The sequence below is a fragment of the Leucoraja erinacea genome, chromosome 33 (genome assembly GCF_028641065.1).
Source record: "Leucoraja erinacea ecotype New England chromosome 33, Leri_hhj_1, whole genome shotgun sequence".
In the NCBI taxonomy this organism is placed as follows: domain Eukaryota; kingdom Metazoa; phylum Chordata; class Chondrichthyes; order Rajiformes; family Rajidae; genus Leucoraja; species Leucoraja erinaceus.
The window spans coordinates 5,164,443-5,183,388 of NC_073409.1; the positions used below are offsets into that span (position 1 = coordinate 5,164,443).

At 46.3% G+C, this 18,946-nt stretch overlaps 1 protein-coding gene across 8 annotated transcripts in view; it reads left to right on the forward strand.

Moving 5' to 3' along the window:
• The window catches only part of LOC129712570 (WD repeat-containing protein 72-like), a 140,476-nt gene that overhangs the window by 11,144 nt on the left and 110,386 nt on the right, over positions 1-18,946 (forward strand). For all 8 annotated transcript variants that reach the window (XM_055661079.1, XM_055661080.1, XM_055661081.1 and 5 more), the window contains exons 2-6: positions 7,836-8,001; positions 9,189-9,289; positions 14,469-14,547; positions 17,121-17,295; positions 18,095-18,171. In XM_055661079.1, the coding sequence (XP_055517054.1) occupies positions 7,849-8,001; positions 9,189-9,289; positions 14,469-14,547; positions 17,121-17,295; positions 18,095-18,171 (585 nt within the window). In that variant the 5' untranslated portion in view covers positions 7,836-7,848. The remainder of the gene's footprint in view (positions 1-7,835; positions 8,002-9,188; positions 9,290-14,468; positions 14,548-17,120; positions 17,296-18,094; positions 18,172-18,946) is intronic.

An 18,946-nucleotide genomic window follows, 5' to 3' on the forward strand; every position in this document is an offset into this window, starting at 1 on the left:
GTGCAGGTCTGTAGGTTATTTGGCTTGGTACAATTGTAAATTGTCCCTAGAGTGTATAGGGTAGTGTTTGTGTGCGGGGATCGCTGGTCGGTGCGGACTAGCTGGGCCGAAGGGCCTGTTTACGTGCTGTACCTCTAAACATAACTAAACAAACACAATTGCAAAAATTGCAATTAAAAATAGCTTGACTTTTGTGTTCATTGTAAAGGTGGACAGTGGTGCAACTGATAGAACTGATGCCTCATGGCGCCAGTGACCTGGGTTTCCTCCTGATCTCGGGTGCTGTCTATGTGAAGTTTGCACGTTCTCTCTATGGGTTTCATTTGGGTGCTCCGGTTTCCTCCCACATCCCAAAGACGTGCACATTTGTAGGTTAAATAGCCTCTGCAAATTGCCCTGAGTGTGTAGGGAGTGGATGAGAAAGATAGATACTGGTGTGTGATCGATGACCGATAGTCAGGTGGACTCGGCGGGTCAAGGGGCCTCTTTCCATACATAATTTGCAATCAAATCTTTCAATTATTTTAGTGTCAACACCAATCTGATTGAGACAGCAGATTTACTTTTCAATGGAAAGGCCCTGACTTAAAATTTTATGGAATTAAATAAATCCAGATTGTTAAAATGAACGCCCAGGAAATTGGAATGAACTTGGTTGATCTCTGAGCCCCTTCTCCAATCTACACTAACAATAGAGCAAGTTTCTGCAAAACAAATAGTGTATGGGGAAGTGTAACCTATTTATCTTGCAGTGAAAAGTTGAAAGCATCATTAAACAGTCAAAAACAGGGGCAGCTCTGCATTTTGAATTTAATTAATTTTGCGCACATACACATAAAAATATATTGCAAATCTTAAACGTTCTTTTCTCTTGAATGCGCGGTTCCATTGGTGACCACAAGGTCACTGATACAAGACTCACTTGTGTCAAAACCAACACTAGTTATTTTTCTAGTTTTAGAGATACAGGATGGAACCAGGCCCACCGAGTCCACACCAACCAGCAATCCCCAGACACGAACACTATCATACACACACTAGGGACAATTGACGTTTTTACCAAGCCAATTCATCTACAAACCTGTACGCCTTTGGAGTGTGGGAGGAATCCAAAGTTCTCGGAGAAAGCCCACGCAGGCCACGGGGAAGAATGTATGAAACTCCGTACAGTTGGCACCCGTAGTCAGGATCAAACCTGGGTCTCCGGCGCTGTAAGGCAGTAGCTCTACCGCTGCGCCATTATCACCATGGCGCTGACGAGGATCAAACTTTTCCTGAATCCAGTACTTACCGGTTCATAAACTCGACGGCCTTCCAGTAGGAGGTGTCCATAAGTAGAACCTTTCTTCTGGTGACGTTGCAGGTAGCTAGCCATGCGTAGGGCCGCGCTGAAGCTTGGTGCAACCAATGCAAAGGTATCATGGGGAAGGAATGCATTCTAGGGCCCTGTGCAACTGAGGGGTTGGGCCCTGCATTATAGTCAAGAGACCCAGCCTACTCAACCTCTCCCAATAGCTCACACCTTTGTGGCCTCTTTGTGACCACATGGGTTTTCTCCAGGTGCTCCGGTTTCCTCCCACACTCCAAAGACGTACAGGCTTGTAGCTTAATTCTTGTAGCTTCTGTAAATTGTGTAAGTTGTCCCCATTGTCTAGGATAGTGCTGGTGTACGGGGGTCGCTGGTTGGTGTGGACTCGGTGGGCCGAAGGTCCAGTTTCCACACTATATCTCTAAACTAAACTAACAAGCGAGAGTAAACTAGTATTAGAGAAAAAGGAGGCTTGCAAAGTGGGAAGTTGATGATATTTCATACGTTTTGCACAACAAAATGTCTGCTTCCTGCATTTGCTGGTGCAGAACTAGTGGTCACCATGGTGACGATCCTCCCTTTTTCTGAGGGACTCAATTCTTGGCATGTTCCTTTGTGAAATATTGAACACATATTGTATGACTCGGAGCCTCCCGGGTGTATGCAGGGCCTGCCTACTATTACTCCAAGGGTATTAGAAATAATATTAAATGCAAAATTAGAAGGCAGGAACGGGGTACTGATTGGGGATGATCACATTGAATGGCGGTGCTGGCTCGAGGGGCCGAATGGCTTACTCCTGCACATATTGTCTATTGTCGAATTATTTTTGCAAACGTCGTTGTGGGAATACAAGGCAGGCTCTATCATGTTTCGGCCAATATAAATGTGCTATTATTAATATGACATTGTAATCACTGGTGATTAGTGCAGCAGAGAAATCTGAAGCCCTGTGAAGTCTGAATTATAATGAACGGTATCACTGCCTTTGGCCCAAGTTGCCAACCAAGATGCCGACCTGATATGTGTGGAGAGGAACTGCAGATGATATGATATGCCATTTATTGTCACTATGCATGTACAGTGAAACTGAAAGCTGCTCGTACTCAGTGCATACATACAATTTAGCACAAATTGGTGCTGGTTTAAACTGAAAACAGACACAGAAAACTGGAGTAACTCAGCGAGTCAGGCAGCATCTCTGGAGAAAAGGAATAGGTGACACTATGGGTTGAGACCCTTCCTCTGACAGAGAGACTGAAGAAGGGTCTCGACTCGAAACGTCACGGATTCCTATTCTTCAGAGATGCTGCCTGACTCGATGAGTTACTCCAGCGTTTTATGGCTATTTTACAGTAAATGTTTGATTTAGATTACACCGAGATATGCCTTTTGCAAAATATCAATTATTATTAACGTTTTAAGTGAATATCCTCATCGTTCAAGTAAAACTCAGGGAAAAAAAGAACATATTTCACTGTGCAAAGCTCAGTGTCACACCCTAAGCCAAAAGCATAATACTGAAGTTTGGTTACCAAGCATTCAACTTTATTAGCTGTTGTAACGTAATAAGCTGCTAGCTGTGTTCATTGTGATCATGACTTCTCCGGGTTGCAAGAAATAAATGTTGGTTGGTTACGACTTAAGCTGAGCACTAAATCTCTTCAGCGATCCATTTTGTAGCATGACCTTTCAAATTATCACAGGCACATTACTGCATCTTACTATTATTTTGCACTACTTACACCATTTTCGCCACCACCGCTATAAGGGTGGCACAGTGGCGCACAAATAGAGTTGCTGCCTCACCTGGGTTCAATCCCGACTATGGGTGCTATCTGTGCGGAGTTTGCACGTTCTCCCCGTGAACACGTGGGCTTTCTCCGGGTGCTCCGGTTTCCTCCCACACTCCAAAGACGTGCAGGTTTGTAGGTTAATTGGCATCGGTAAATTGTCCCAATAGAAACCAGGAGGGTCCCACTTTCCCCAGTTGAACTAGTGTACATGTGATCGCTGGTCGGTGTGGACTCGATGGGCTGAAGGGCCTGTATCCACCCCGTATCTCTAAAACTACAATCTAAAGCATTTCAACAGGATTTTCAACGGGGATGTGATCCTAATACAGGCAAATGGGACTATTGATCTGTAAAGATTTGGATGGATTTAGTGAGCTGAGGGGTTTGCTCTTGTGCTATATAATTTTATGACTCGAATTGACCCACAGAATTGCATATTAATTTATCATTTGCCATAAATCTTCTTGTGTATGGCGTGCACACCCTAAAGTTGTAGGTCAACTTGTTCTATTTGATCTTCTGTTGGTGATCGTCAGGTTGATTGCATTAGCCGAAACAGGGTGAACGTTGCAATCTCCCACCCCATTTGACAGAAATAATAGCCTTGAACTTGTCTGATTGAAGATTAGAAATACTGGATAAATTGAACTTTTCTGAGTCCAAAAACTTTCAACTTGTTGGATGAAACAGTATCTTGCAAAGGGAGTGAGAAACTTCCGCATCACATGTTGGCTAAAGAAAAGGCCTATCTTTCTTCAAAATAATTCTTGTTCAAATTTTATGAAGTGCAGAATAAAACAGCATGCGTGCGGGGGAAGGAGCCTCAAATACAATAGCTGGCTTGGCTTTGGGTGTTGAGTTTTAACACACAAAGACTAACGGAATGGGCAGGCGCCAATGATTTATAACGTTAGCTATGACTTTCTGTTTCAGCAGTGTTCAGGCAGCAAGATTTTTTTTTATGGGAGTACAAAAAATATCAAAACTCCTTAACTTATCAAAATAATCTATCAGCTCTTCAGTAATGGGCACTTTATTTCTTGTTAGTTTCTTTTTTATAGCTAATGACTAACCTTCAAACATAGCTGAACTGAAGAGCAAACCTGAATGGAAGTTTGGCCAGAAAGTGTGCAGATTTGGAAGTGTAAAATGACATTATGTAGAGTATGAGTTTAGATATTAGAGACTCAGTCTGAAAAAAGGTCTCAACCCGAAAAGTCACCCATTCCTTCTCTCCGGAGGTGCTGCCTGTCCCATTGAGTTACTCCAGCAATTTGTGTCAACCTTCAGTGTAAACGAAGGTGGCTAGGTGGCGCAACGGTAGAGTTGCTGTCTTATAGCGCAAGAAACCCGAGTTCGATCCTGTCTACGGCTGCTGTCTGTACAGAGTTTATACGTTCTCCCCGTGACCTGTTTGGGTTTTCCCAAAGATCTTCGGTTTCCTCCCACATTCCAAAGACGTACAGGTTTGTAGGTTAAATGGCCTGGTATAAATGTAAATTGTCCTGGTGTCAATGTGCAGCGATCGTTGGTCGGTGTGGATTGAAGGGGCCTGTTTCCACGCTGTATCTAAACTAAGCTAAGCTAAACCAGCATCTGCAGTTCCTTCCTACACAGTTGAATCTCAATGAGTGATTACGCTGAAGTGCACGGCTTGCAACATTTATCGCCTCGCAACTTAGTACCTTTGTACAATATATTGTTCAAGGCAATAACTATTTGTGTGATCAGGAGAGTAATTTACAGTGCGGGTGCTCCCGTGCAGTTTGTCACAGATGTGCTTTTAATGCTGTGAATGCAGTTTTGTCCTGCAGTAACACGGACAATATTTCACACAAAGCTGCAACTCCCTGGGGTCAGGTGTGACTTGTCTGCGCTATTCACGCAGTGGACAAGTGCTGCTGCCTTTCATTAAATATCGAAGGTACATTTTCTAAAGTGCATAATAGTTTAACTAACGCTCGATTAATTTTGCTGTTGTGGTGATGGAAAATATTTTGGCCTGTAAATCCAAACATTTAGCATGAAGAATCTTTAGGAAAACCGACCATATTTTCCAAGGAAACACGAAAAATTGTAATTGTTCTCTTGTCGGTAAGCGTGACAACTAAACATTCTTGACTCTTGATCACGTTGAGTGATCCAGGGCTGAGTGTTCTGTGTGCAAAGTTCATGATATTTTTCCTGGTTTAAGTTCAAGTTTAGGTTTGTGATTGGTTTGTGTACCAGGGTTGAGCAAGAAGCTTTTGTATGCATGCTAGCCTTTCAAATCAGAAAGCAGTCTACACCTTGGACCCACTCAGTGAAGGTATCGTGAGCAGAGGAAATCATTTTTCAATATATTGACCATGCAGTGTCGTGAAATTTGTGAGCAATGGAATTTTGCAACTTTGCATTCCTCCCAGTAAACATTTATTCTCAAAATAAAAGGACGTACCTTCAGGAAGGAAATGAGAAGGAATGTCTATAGTCAGAGGGTGGTAAATCTGTGGAATTTATTGCCTTCGTCGGCTGTGTAGGCCGTCAATGGACTTTTAAGGTGTAGATTGATAGAGTTTTGATTAGCAAAGGGCCTGTTCCACGAGCATGCGACCTGAAGGGCCTGTCCCACCAGCATGCGACTGCATGCGGCAAGCGCGACCAAACCAGAAGCGGGGGCTGTGCGGAGGTCGAGTGAGTGACATAAAGTTCGAGCGAAGTCCGCGGGAAGTTCACGCGTGATGTACGGCGTCGAGGCGGCTGCGGGCCGGCAGGCCGTTGCCGCGCAGAATTTTTGAACACAGTCAGTTTTTCGGAGCCCCGCGCGATGTCGGGACCAGCTCCGCACAACTCCATACGGCTCCGGCGATCGAAGTGGGACCAGCTCCGCGAGGCCGTACGACTCAAGCGACCACGTTGGGTCGCGCTTGCCGCATGGAGTCGCATGTTCGTGGGACAGGCCCTTAAGTGTGTCACAGGTTATGGGGCAAAGGCCGGAGAATGGGGTTAGGAGGGAAAGATAGATCAGCCATGAATGGCGTAGACTTGATGGGCCGAATGACCTTATTCCGCTCCTAGAAACTATGTACTATATAGAACATTTAGTCTTTACATTAGGCTTTTGAGATATAGTGGGGAAACAGGTAACTGTGGCCCACAGAGTCCGTGCCAACTAGCCGTTACCCCGTGCACTAGCACTATCCTACACATTAGGGACAGTTTAGAATTATACAGAAGCCAATTAATCAATAACCTGTACGTCTTTGTGATGTGGGCGGATACCGGAGATCCCGGAGAAAACCCACGCGGTCACGGGGAGATCGTGCAAACTACGTGCAGACATTACCCGTAGACAGGATCTCTGGCGCGGTAAGGCAGCAACTCTACCGCTGCTCCACCATGCCGCCCCACCTCACCCTGCACGTTTGACAAGGGATTTCAGGTAGAATTGTCCAGTTACAGGTAGGTCTGGCGGAGATTGAATATTGGTTCAAAAGCTGTCAGAATAGAGGAGCAAGCATCTGCAATGAAATGGCTCTGTCAGCACATTGCCAGTATCCATGAGGTTAACAAGCCTTTAACAAGGTCCCTGTCTGCTGATCAGCATTTCGCAGGCAGATGAAATCACATTTAGGTTATAACGCAATTTTAGGTGAATTCATAAAATCTCAAAAGGCCCTAACCAGTTGTTCACTATGACAACATCATCGATTGACAGGTAAGAACGGGACAACCCAGGAGCCTGAAAACCGTGACCTCCAGGTTCAAGAGCAGCTTCTGCCCAGCAACTATCAAACTCTTGAACACTGATTCAGATTCAGATTCAGATTCAATTTTAATTGTCATTGTCAGTGTACAGTGCAGAGACAACGAAATGTATTAACAACACAACACTAACCTCAGCGACTAGGATCAACGTTGGACTGTGTCTTGGATTACATACAGACTTCAATTTTTGCAATTTTATGGTTACCTTGTGTTTAGTTTAGTTTAGAGATACAGCACGGAAACAGGCCCTTTGGCCCACCGAGTCTGTGCCGACCAGTGATCCCTGCACACCTAATGCTATCCTACACACACCTGGGTCAATTTACAATTTTACCAAGACAATTAACCTAGAAACCCGCAAGTCTTTGGAGTGTTGGAGGAAACCAAAGATCCTGGAGAAACCTCACACAGGTCACACGGAGAACGCACAAACTGTGTACAGACAGCACCCATAGTCAGGATTGAATCCAGGTCTCTGGCGCTGTAAAGCCCCTTGTCCCACTTAGGAAACCTGAACGGAAACCTCTGGAGACCTTGCGCCCCACCCAAGGTTTCCGTGAGGTTCCCGGAGGTTTTTGTCAGTCTCCCTAATGGTCGAAAGTCGAGGCTTCTTCTATGTTCCGGCGATTATTTCAAAAAATTCAAATCCGGCCTCGACTAAAAATAGGTTGCCGTTTTAAAAACCGCTAATTTTTTAGTCGAAGCTGGTTGCGATGCAAGTTGAAGGTGGTTGCCGGAGGTTGCAGGTAGTGGAAGGTAAGACCTCCCTGGTGGAATTAAACTGGGTGAAAAAAAGGTCAATAGTAACATTTAAAAGAAAATGTGACCAGGTACATAAATAAGCACGATTTAGAGGAAAGTGGGACATACGTGGGCAATTGGGCCTAGCTTAGATGGGGCATCTTTTTTGGCATGGGCGGGCTGGGCCGATGGGCCTGTTTCTCTGCTGTATGTGTCTGAGACTCTATTTCTCTGATGTCCAGGTGTGTAGTGACCATGAAGAGCATTGTGCAGTCCATTGCAGTGTGGGGCAGGAAAGCACCATCTCATTCCATCTGTGCCCTAATGCTGACTGACGACCAGCGGACCATCGTGACAGGAAGTCGGGAAGGTCAGATATGCCTCTGGAATCTGTCGCCTGATTTCAGGGTTAGTACTTTGCTTGAAAACGTCTCAGGAAATGATTATCTCATTTGCTTCTGTGTTGCGAATGGTCAAGCTATTATAAATGTCTGATTTCACGTAGAACAAAGAACAGCACAAGAACAGGCCGGCTGATGTCTGGCTGTGGCGGGTTTGACAGTCCGGAGTTGCCTTCTAGAGGGAAGTGATTCAAAGAGTTTGTGGCCAGAGTGAGAGGGGTCAGAGATGATCTTACCTGCTCGCTTCCTGGCCCTTGCAGTGTACAGTTTGTCAATGGTGGGGGGGGGGGGGGGGGGGGGGGGGGGGGGGGGGGGGGGGGGGGGGGGGGGGGGGGGGGGGGTGGGGGGGTGGGGGGGGGGGGGGGGGGGGGGGAGTTTGCAGCCAACAATCTTCTCAGCTGATCAAAAAAATCAGGAGATACGGAGAATGGAGGTGTTATGGATCTTGTCCAAGCAGATAAGATGCTCAGCTGGACAGGCACCAAGCAGTTCCATTACCCATGCCTAATATTAGTAGGTGCATTGTGCTGACGGAGCCATGTTACAATAGGAAAATAAAAATCTTCATTCTAAAGCTTTTTGGCAAATGGCAACTCAAATTTCACTACACCAGAAATGGTGTATGTGACAATAAATGTCCTTTGTCTTTGCCTTCTAGTTCTTTGAAGTGATTAAATAAGATGGGTGAATTGAATTGTAACATTATAAATGAATTATCAAGAATTGTCATGAACAGATATAATTTTGAGCAATATCTTTTCACGTCATCCTGTAATACACTTGGCTTTTTTAAGTAACACAACGGGACAGGCAGCATCTCTGGAGAGAAGGAATGGGTGATGTTTCTGGGTCGAGACCCTTCTTCAGGCTGAAGCCCTTCCCTCCAGAGATGCTGCCTGGCCCGCTGAGTTACTCCAGCATTTTGTGTCTACCTTCGATCGAAACCAGCATCGACAGTTCTTTCTTACACATGGCTTTTTAAATTCTTTGCTACGATGACAATCTTGTAGTTGTCATGTGAGATCTTATTTTGTTTCAAAACAATCTAACTCTTTTTTTTTGCTTTCACAATAATATTGTGTGGTGTCGGGACTGCTGTGGCCATAACACTGCGGTGAGGGTCATTGGAAGACAAAGTAGACCGGCCAACTTTGTTGCCCATGCATGTATGAGTGCAGTGATTTGTTTCCTCAGATTCAGCCTCGTGTCCTGTTGTTTGGCCACACAACATCCATCACTTCCCTTGGCAAAGCGAGTGAGAAGCAGCCGTACATTGTCAGCGCGGCAGAAAATGGGTGAGTCTTCCGACTAGATAGATCGGTTGATCGTTCCTGTAAAGTTCTTGCCTTGCACCAGATGAGTCCAAAAAAGGTCGGTTTCCCCATGCTCGCCTTTCAGGTTTAGTTTTAAGATACAGCATGGAAACTGCCGAGTCCACGTCGACCACCGATAATAATAATAATAATAATAACTTTATTTATAAAGCGCTTTTAGACAACATCAGTTACCACAAAGTGCTGTACATGGGAAGTCAACAAAAAGTTATTACAAACTACTAAAACCATTAAGACGACAGGACTATAAAAACAGTAAAAATTAAAAGACATTAAAAGCACTAAAACAGGAACAATGTCTCAGCCAGTGTCGAAAGCCAGTGAATAAAAGTGAGTTTTTAGGGAGGATTTAAAGATGGACAGTGAAGAGGCCTGTCTGATCTGCAGCGGCAAGGTGTTCCAGAGTGCCGGGGCAGCAACAGAAAAGGCTCTATCCCCTCTGAGCTTCCGCTTAGACCTTGGTACCGATCACCCATTCGTTGTAGTTCTCTGCTATCCCACTTTCTCATCCACTCTCCACACGCTAGGGGTGAATTCCAGAGGCCAGCTAACCTACAAACCGGCATGTCTTTGGGATGTGGGAGGAATCCAGGGCACCCGCAGGGAACCCACCCAGTTGTGCAAACTCCACACAGACAACACCCGAGGCCAGGAGTGAACCCGGGTCTCTGGTTCTGTGAGGCAGTGGCTATACCGGTTACACACTGCCCTTCAGACTTTTTCCAAGTCCCTTTACTTTAGTTTTATTCGTTTAGTTTAGAGATACAGAGCAGATCAGGCCCTTCGGTCCACCGACCAACGATCGCCGCACACTAATACTATCCTACACACACACTAGAGACAACTTACACATACACCAAGCCAATTAACCTTCATACCTGTACGTATTTGGAGTGTGGGAGGAAACCGAAGATCTGGGAAAAAACCCCACGCGGTCACAGGTAGAACGTACACACTCCGTACAGACAACACCCGTAGTCGGGATCGAACCTGGGTCTCCGGCGTTGCAAGCGCAGTAAGGCAGTAACTTTACTGCTGCGCCACCATGGCCTTCTCTTGGGACTTTTTCCATTTGAGTGACGGAGTGTGAAGGTGACCTTATTTCAATGTTCAAACATGTCGGGCAACACATTGATGCGGTAGAGTTGCTGCCTTACAGCGCCAGAGACACGGGTTTGATACAGACTATGGGGGCTGGCTGTTTGTATGTTCTCCCTGTGACCGTGTGGGTTTTCTCCGGGTGCTCTAGTTTCTTCCCACACCTCAAAGACATGCAGGTTTGTAGATTAATTGGCTGAGTAAAACTGTCCCTAGTGTGTAGGATAGAGCTAGTATACGGGTGATCGAAGGTCGACTTGGACTCAGTGGGCCGAAGGGCCTGTTTCCACGCTGTATGCTCTAAGCTAAAACTAAATAGACTAACAAATGAAGTCAGCTCAGTTCAGTTCAGTGTAGTTTATTGTCATGTGTACTGAGGTACAGTGAAAAGATTTTGTTGCGTGCTATCCAGCCAGCAGAAAGACAGGGTTTTGGCCTGGTTACAAATGACAGTGTATAGATACATGATGAGGAAATAACATTTAGTGCAAGGTAAAGCCCAGCAAAGCAGTTACTCCTTGAATTAGTTCAGTTTGGAACATTTTTACCAATTTTTTTACAATTGCCAGCTACACATGGAGGATGAGTATAAGCCTCAATCATTTGTAGGAATGTGAACAGCAAATGAGCATGTTTCAAAGATCCTGCTCTTCCTGATGTCCACACGACATTCTTTAATTAAAGTATACGCTTCATTAAGCAAGTGGATTTTTATGGCACCACAATATCATGTCACATCAGCAGAAGACTCCACGAACTGGGTTCAATCTTAATAACAACTCATTTCTATTTGGCGCCCTTTACAGAGGGTAGTACAAGGAGGAAAATGGCAAAAAGAAAAATGCCGCAGGTGTTGGGGATCTGCAATAAAATGCTGGAGATGCTCAGCTGGACAGGCAGCAAATAGGAGGGAGAAACAGAGATGGTATTTCAGGTCAATTTCATCAGGAGGAGGGTGGCTGGTCAGGATTGGGTTCAAGGTTTAGGTTTAGGTGTAGATTTATTATTGTATAGATTAACGTGTACCGAGGTACAGTGAAAAGCTTTCTGTTGCACACTATCCAATCATATTATAGATAAATTCATGCTCACGAATACATGAACAAAGTGAAGTCAAACTATACTAAGTGCAATAGGCAGAGCAAACAGAATTGAGGGGAAGAAATAATATATACCATGGGAGAATGGTACCACGGTCTTCTTGATTAGAATGGGTGTCCAGGGTTATGGGGAGAAGGCAGGAAAATGGGATTAGGAGGCAGAGATCAGCCATGGTTGAATGGCGGAGTAGAATCAATGGGCTGAATGGCCTGATTCTACTCGTAAAACGTCTTAACTTGTGTGAAAGAGCGTTTGAGTGTCAGCAATGGAATAATGCAACTGTTCTTTACCGCAGGTTGACAGACCTGTGCAAGTAATAACACACAATAAATATACTATAGTACAATAAATTAATAATCAGTGATACTTAGAATCCAGACTATAGTTGTGCAAAACTGAAGTCTGGTGTAGGATTGCAGATAGTATTGTGCAGTGTTCAGGAGCCTGATGGTTGTGGGGGAGAAGCTGTTCCTGAACCTGGAGGTCACGGTCTTCAGGCTCCCAGTGGTGGTTGGGAGAAGGTAACCATGACCCCCAGGTTCAAGAATAGCTTCTTCCCAACGACCATCAGGCTGCACTAAGGATGACGGGATTCTTTGCACTAATATTGTCCTTATTAATTTATCGATTTTTTTAATGATATATCTGTGTGTATTGCATGTACAGATCTGAAATGCTGCTGCAAGTAAGAATGTCATTGTTCTGTTGTCAGTGCATGTGGCAATTTAATACTCTCCCTCATCTATGCACGATTCCAGCATCAGTTCTTTGTATATCTTTCTCATCTCTCTCTCCTCTCCCTCTCACCCCCTCTCTCTTCTCTCCCTCTCTCCCCCTCTCCCTCTCCCCCTCTCCATCTCTCTCTCCATCTCTCCCACTCTCCCACTCTCCCTCTCTCTCCTCCCTCCCTCTCCCTCTCCTCTCTTTCCTCACTCTCTCTCACTCTCTCCCTCTCTCCCTCTCTCCCTCTCTCCCCCTCTCTCCCTCTCTCCCTCTCTCCCTCTCTCCCTCTCTCCCTCTCTCCCTCTCTCTCTCTCCTCTCTCCCTCCTCCCTCCCTCTCTCCCCCTCTCTCCCTCTCTCCCTCTCTCCCTCTCCTCTCCCCCTGTCCCCTCTCTCTCTCCCCCCCCCCTCTCCCCCTCCCCCCCTCCTCCCTCTCTCTCTCCCTCTCTGTCTCTCTCCCTCTCCCTCTCTCCCTCTCTCCCTCTCTCCCCCTCTCTCCCTCTCTCCCTCTCTCTCTCCCCCTCTCCCTCTCTCCCTCTCCCCCTCTCTCCCACTCTCCCTCTCTCCCTCTCCCTCTCCCCCCTCTCCCTCTCTCCCTCTCTCCCACTCTCCCTCTCTCCCTCTCTCCCTCTCTCCCTCTCTCCCTCTCCCCCTCTCCCACTCTCCCACCCACTGACTATCTGAATTCCTCCATCACTTTGGTAGACAAGAGTGCTGTATAAACTCAGCGGGTGCAGCATCATCTATCTTCTTCTTCTTCTGTTGTGTGGCGTGCACAGCCTAAAGTTGTTGGACAACTTGTTCTATTTGATCTTCCGTTTGTGCACGTCGAGTTGATTGCATTCGTCGAAACAGGGCGGACCACGTGCAGGTTGCAATCTTCCACCCCAGCAGCATCGATGGAGCGAAGGAAATAGGAAACGTTGTCTATTTACTTTGCTCCATAGATGCTGCTGCACCCGCTGAGTTTCTCCAGCACTTTTGTCCACCTTCGATTTTCCAGCATCTGCACAGTTCCTTCTTAAACAAATCCTCCATCACTTTGATTTTTTCCTGCTCTGGATTGGAGCGCCTCCAATTCATTGCATTTCCAGGGGGTGGCAGTGTGTTTTTAAAGAAGGGGATGGAAAAAAACCTCAGCCTAGCAATGAGACAGCGGGAAGATAAATAAAGTCTCCAGGATGCATGGCGCTTTCAAGAATATCAGGTTTAATTTGGGTGAAAGGCAGCATTTGTTAATTGGATGTGACTCACACAAATGATGAACAATCCACATTGACAACCCATATTGCTGGTCCGCCTGCAATTTGCTACAGACGGCATGTGTGCTAGTTACTGGGTTTCAAGCTGTGTGTTCAAGCTGAGGGCATGCTGACCGGTTGCATCGCGCTGTGGTTCGGCAACTTGAGCGCCCAGGACTACAAATAATAGTAAGCACTGCCCAGTCCATCATCGGCTCTGACCTCCCTTCCGTCGAGGGGATCTAACGCAGTCGCTGCCTCAAAAAAGCTGGCAACATCATCAAGGACCCACACCATCCTGGCCACACACTCATCTCCTGCTACCTTCAGGTAGAAAGTACAGGAGCCTGAAGACTGCAACGTCCAGGTTCAGGAATAGTTACTTCCCCACAGCCATCAGGCTATTAAACTGAAGAAGGGTTTAGGCCCTATTTCCTTCGCTCCATAGATGCTGCTGCACCCGCTGAGTTTCTCCAGCATTTTTGTGTACCTTCGATTTTCCAGCATCTGCAGTTCCTTCTTAAACAGGCTATTAAACTCAACTGAAACAAAACTCAGGACATTAATAGACCATTATCTGTTTATTTGCACTTTATTTTTTTATTTATTCATGTGTGTATATATTTATATAATGGTATATGGACACGCTGATCTGTTCTGTATTTATGCCTACTATATTCTGTTGTGCTGAAGCAAAGCAAGAATTTCATTGTCCTATCTGGGACACATGACAATACACTCTCTTGAATCTTGAATCTTGGCTTTAAGCTGAGCTGTGGGATACTCCGACAGCAGATACGTCTCACCTTTAAATAATGACCACAACACTGCCTTGTGCAGTAATTTACAAAGACAACAACAAAAAAATTGTCCGACCACTTTTAACTAGAGGCATTAAAGGAAACCTTGTTACTGTGAAGTCGTTTTGGTCAATTGATTAGATACATTGTGAAAAATAACCTAGAGGTTGACTTTTCAGGGAGATGTGCCTATGGAATGTCACCAGTGGCCAATGCATTGAACAGACAAAACTGCCCTTCACTCACACAGCAATCTATGTAAGTACCCTGGCGTTTGTGTGACACTTCCGCATCTAATCCACTTCCACATGTTTAGTTCAGTTTAGAGATACAACGCAGAAACGGGCTGGAGAAACTCAGCGGGTGAGGCAAAGATTTTACATAACTCCAGAAACCAATGATTTATTGCTTCTACAAATGCACCACATTTGCATCATATGGGAACAGCTTTGCCCAAGACCGCAAGAAATTGCAGAGGGGTGTAGATGTAGCCCAGTCCATCACACAGACCAGACCTCATCAATGTTTCACACTGCCTTGGAAAAGCTGCCAACATGATTTCATTGAATCATTGAACGTAATCATAGACTTGTCCCTCGCTGGTCATTGCTTCTTCTCTCCGCTCCTGTAGGGTGTAAGCGTGAAAGTGCGCGCAACACAGACTGAGGAACAGCTTCTTCCCCTCTCTTATCAGGCTTCCGAACCGTCCTTCCATAAGCTAGGGTACTGTCCGATCCACCTCTACCCCGTTGCGGACATTGGACTTTGTCTCTGGAACTGATTAGATGCACAACAATGCTGGGGACAATATTCTGTACTTTGTATCTTCCCCTTTGCTTCACCTATTGTACTTTGTGTTGGTTGCATTTATGTATAATGTTATCTAATCTGATTGAACGGCATGCAAAGCAAAGCTTTTAACTGTACCTTGGTACACGTGATAATAATACATCTAAATCTAACATTTATAACATTGCACACAACCAACATTTAGCTTTGGGCAGCACGGTGGCACAGTGGCAGGGCTACTAACTTACAGCGCCAGAGACCTGGGTTTGATCCTGACTACGGGTGCTTGTCTGTACAGAGATTTATGTTCTCCCCATGACCTGCGTGGGTTTTCTCCGAGATCTTCGGTTTCCTCCCACACTCCAAAGACATAAAGGTTTGTAAGTTAATTGGCTTGGTATCAATGTAAATTGTCCCTAGTGTGTGTAGGATAGTGTCAGAGTGCGGTGCCGACTCAGGTCGAAGGGCCTGTTTCCGTGCTGTATCGGAAGTAGTAGAGTTGCTGCCTTATGCCCCTGTCCCACTTAGGAAACCTGAACTGAAACCTCTGGAGACTTTGCACCCCACCCAAGGTTTCCGTGCGCTTCCCGGAGGTTGCAGGTGGTTGCCGGCGGTTGCAGGTAGTGGAAGCAGGTAGGGAGACTGACAAAAACCTCCGGGAACCGCACAGAAACCTTGGGTGGGGCGCAAAGTCTCCAGAGGTTTCAGTTCAGGTTTCCTAAGTGGGACAGGGGGCATTACAGCGCTTGCAGCGCCGGAGACCCAACTACGGGTGCTGTCCGTATGGAGTTTGTACGTTCTCCCCGTCACCTGCGTGGGTTTTCCCCGAGATCGGCGGTTTCCTCCCACGCTCCAAAGACATACAGGTTGGTAGGTTAATTGGCCTGGTAAAAATGTAAATTGTCCCTAGTGTGTGTAGGATAGTGCAAGTGTGCAGGGATCGCTGGTCGGTGCGGACTCAGACGGGCTGAAGAGCCTGTTTCCGGGCTGTATCTAAGTTAAAAACAAATATTAAAAATGCTACTGCGATGCAGCACAGTCCACGGGGAGCTGAACAATTCCACAGTGAACAGATCAGGTCAAAGATCTTCACTACTGCCACAATTGGTGGCTGACAAGCAGACAATGGGAGGTGGGGTTTTCCATGGTGTCGGCCCAAAAGTGGCAGCGAGAACCAAAGGTTGTTCCCCACGTACAGCCGGGCTTCCCGAGTGGATCATCCATCACGGGCGTCTTCTGCAGGTCCCCACTTTCAGAGAGGCTCATTAAATTGATCGCGGAAGGACTGAGCTGGGCAGAAGCCACCAGGGTCATGGTTCCACCAACGAGCTCCACCGGCTGAGTTGCTCCACTGCTCTGCTGACGTCAGGCAGACAGTGGAAGATTACCCAGAAGTGTCCCGGGCAAATCCAGCCCATTAATTGCCGCCCCATTAATCTGCTCTCAGTCATCTACAGAGTAATGGGAAGAGCCCACGACAGCACAGTTAAATGGTACTTAGTCATCAGTAACTTGATCAGCAGTGCCCTGCGGCACTTGTCAGTTCCAAAAACTCACGGTTCAAACATACACATCGTGCGTTTCAGGGGCGAGGTGAGACGGGACCGGCGGAGAAAGCATTTTATCCCCCGAGATATCGGGATGCATCAGTTTGTGAACAGCTCCATCGAAGACCGCAAGGCACTGCAGAGAGTTGTTGGACGTAGCCCAGATCATCACACAAATACACAATCCAACCTCCCTCCCATATCCCACTAGACCTCTCCTATCATGGGTTCATGTTCATAGTGATAGGAGCTGAATTTGACCATTCGGCCCATCAGTTCTACTACGCCATTCAACCGTGGCTGATCCATCTCTCCCCCCCCCCCAACCACATTCTCCTGCCTTCTCCCCATAGCCCCTGACACCCGTGTCTATCCATGTACCTGCCAAGTGCCTTTTAAATTGTAACATTGCAAATGATAAGTTGTGTGATGTCATTAATGTTTGTGAGTTTGGCACGGTTTATTGCTGATTGTTCTGGCATTGTCATCCTCCAGTATTACTACCGATCCTTTCGGATGTCGGGAGAGGGCTGGTTGCTGTGCTGTGGTCAGTACCAGGATGTCTTGGTCATCGATGCACGGACCCTGGAGCTTCTCCACGCTCTCGCTTCATCTGCAACCCCAGACTGGATCAGTTCCATGTGCATTGTCCGCTCACAGAGAATCCAAGGTATCAGGAGACATCGAGTCATAGAGTGATATAGCATGGAAACAGGCCCTTTGGCCCAACTTGCCAACATGTCTCAGCTACACTAGTCCCACCTGACCATATCCCTCCAAACCTGTCCTATCCATGTACCTGTCTAACTGTTTCTTAAATGTTGGGATAGTCCCTGCCTCAACTACCTCCACTGGCAGCTGGTTCCATACGCCCACCACCCTTTGTGTGAAAAAGTTACCCCTCAGAATCCTATTAAATCTTTTCCCTTTTGGCCTCTGCGAGTTGCCCCTGATGTACGGGTGAATGGTAGAATCTTGGGGTGGAGCGAATAAAGTTGGATTAAATTAATTAATGTAGGATTAGTGTAATGGGTAGTTGATGGTTAGCATGAACTGAATGGGCCAAAGGGCCCATTTCGATGCTGTGTACCTCTATCTAAAAGAACCACAAATTTAAGCATCTTTGTCTCGATCCGAAACGTCGCCTATTCCTTCTCTCCATAAATGCTGCCTCACCCGCTGAGTTTCTCCAGCATTTTTGTCTACCTTCGATTTTTCCAGCATCGTCAGTTCTTTCTTAAACAGAAAACAAATAAAATTGCTTTGGTCTGAGTAAAAATGTTACCTGTTGCAGTGTTTTGCACATATGTTTTAAAGATTAGATTAAATGTAGGCTTGGTTTGGTGTACATTCAATTCAATCACTAAAACACATGTCCTGACACTATACTGAATTACACTTTTGAACCTACATCTCTTTTGAGTGCTATTAATCTTTTTGTTACTTAAAAGCATCTCTATATTTTGCAGAGGATTCGCTGGTTGGCATTTCAGTGACAGGAGAGCTCAAGGTGTGGGATCTGTCATCATCTGTCAATGGGGTTCAGGTCAGTTCATCATGGGAAAAGGGTCTCTGGAACTGCAGAAATTCATCTTTCTATTACCGAAAGTAAGCATGCAGGTACAGCAGGCAGTGAAGAAAGCTAATGGCTTGTTGGCGTTCAATGCAAGAGGATTTGAGTTTAGGAGCAAGGAGGTCCGAATGCAGTTGTACAGGGCCCTGGTGAGACCGCACCTGGAGTATTGTGTGCAATTTTGGTCTCCTCATTTGAGGAAGGACATTATTGCTATTGAGGGAGTGCAGCGTAGGCTCACCAGGTTAATTTCCGGGATGGCGAGACTGACATATGATGAAAGAATGGATCGACTGGGCTTGTATTCACTGGAGTTTAGAAGGATGAGAGGGGCGTGTGGAGCGGTGGTGGACCGCTGCTGCTGCTGCTGCTGCGGCCCGACCAGAGAGTCGGAGGCTGCAACTGCGGGTCTGTGGACGGCGGCACCGGGAGCCCGCGGGTCCCTGGAGGGAGACCGCTTTTCAGGGCTCTCGCAACGGCGACTTCTCCCGCCCGAGTGCGCGAAGAGCTCCTGGAGCGGGGCCTAACATCATGGAATGAAGCGCAGAACACCAAGACCCGGTGGACCTCGCACCACCTCGTGACTTTAATGGCCGCTTGTAATCGCCATCGCCAGCTTTGACTTTTAGAAAGGGGGGGGGGGAGGGGGAGTGCAGAGGAGAGATAAGTTTTTTTGGCCTTCCATCACAGCGATGTGATGGATGTTTATGTAAATTATGTTGTGTCTTGGGTCTATTGTTTGTAATGT